Source organism: Etheostoma spectabile, chromosome 1, assembly GCF_008692095.1.
Source record: "Etheostoma spectabile isolate EspeVRDwgs_2016 chromosome 1, UIUC_Espe_1.0, whole genome shotgun sequence".
In the NCBI taxonomy this organism is placed as follows: Eukaryota; Metazoa; Chordata; class Actinopteri; order Perciformes; family Percidae; genus Etheostoma; species Etheostoma spectabile.
In genome coordinates, this window is record NC_045733.1 from 18,879,370 (window position 1) to 18,880,588 (window position 1,219).

Genomic DNA, 1,219 nt, shown 5'->3' on the forward strand with positions numbered 1-1,219 from the left:
GTGGTGCATTTTGGGAGAATGAGTCTGTCACTTTAGTTTAATTCATTTTAGTATTTCAGATGGAACTTTGTTTCTGAAAACAATCACCTTTACTCAAACCCTTGCTGACAACACCGTCACCTTTTAGATGCACCAGTTTCAAGGATTTTGAAATACAAATGAAAATTCTGGATTGAATATTTATTTATTTTTTGTTTGTTGTCCTCAGATCCTGTCCATTGGAGTGCTCGACATTTTTGGGTTTGAGGATTATGAGAACAACAGCTTCGAACAGTTCTGCATCAACTTTGCCAACGAGCGTCTCCAGCACTACTTCAACCAGCACATCTTCAAGCTTGAACAAGTAAGACATCTCCTAAAAGTTCTTCAACAATTGTTGCTGGCGCCCTGTTTAAGGCTTTGACTGGCAGCTGAACTTTTGAGCTACTGTATGATTGCAACTGCTACTTTAACATATTGTAGATCTCCTCGCTTAAGTTCTTTGGCTTTGACTATATCCAAGGATATCCCTCAGGATTATCACTCGGAGCAGTGCATGTACATTACAATGACACTGAAACAATGGAGGAATGGAGGAGGCTGTTGACAGCCGTATGACTTAAATCACCCTCCCTGTGACCACCCCGACTGAGGATGTGTGTTCTCTTAAGTGAGCTGAATAACTTCAAAGGGGCTTTTGAAAGTCACGATCTGCAAGAGTTGCCTGTAAGTTAAACATTGTGTTTACCTTGAGATTGACCGAATCAGCAGACCTGCCCTGGCATGTTTGCGAGCTTCCATGCCGTTCACACCAAGGCATGAAGTCCTCAGTCTTTCCGGTTTTGTACAAAGGCAGTTGTTCAGGAACCCTGTCTGACCCCCATGTCATAAATATGTCAAGATCTACACTCTAGATGTATGTCACGACAACAGACTTCAAAGACTTCTTTGTTTTTGGAGGTTCAGCTAAGGGTAATGCAGAATTATTGTGTTGCACATCCAGGACTTGTCGTGTTACGAGGTTTGTTCTTCAAATGATCTGATGGTTTTTGTGATAATCGCCCAAGAATCACAGTTTAAGAGCTTAATAACGCAAACAAGTTGTCAAACATGTATGTTTTAATGCAACATGCAGGGAAATAATGTGAACATGACTTTTATGTACGCACACATTGTCTACATGTGCTGTTGTTTTTTCTTATTTGAAAAAAGTTTAAGCACCCAGGCAGTCAGTGCTTCC

The 1,219-nt window shown here is 40.9% G+C and overlaps 1 protein-coding gene across 10 annotated transcripts in view; it reads left to right on the top strand.

The window, feature by feature from the left end:
* Positions 1–1,219, top strand: part of myo9aa (myosin IXAa) — a 122,126-nt gene that overhangs the window by 76,751 nt on the left and 44,156 nt on the right. For all 10 annotated transcript variants that reach the window (XM_032522615.1, XM_032522624.1, XM_032522644.1 and 7 more), the window contains one exon: positions 209–343. In XM_032522615.1, coding sequence (XP_032378506.1) covers positions 209–343 — 135 coding nt within the window. The remainder of the gene's footprint in view (positions 1–208; positions 344–1,219) is intronic.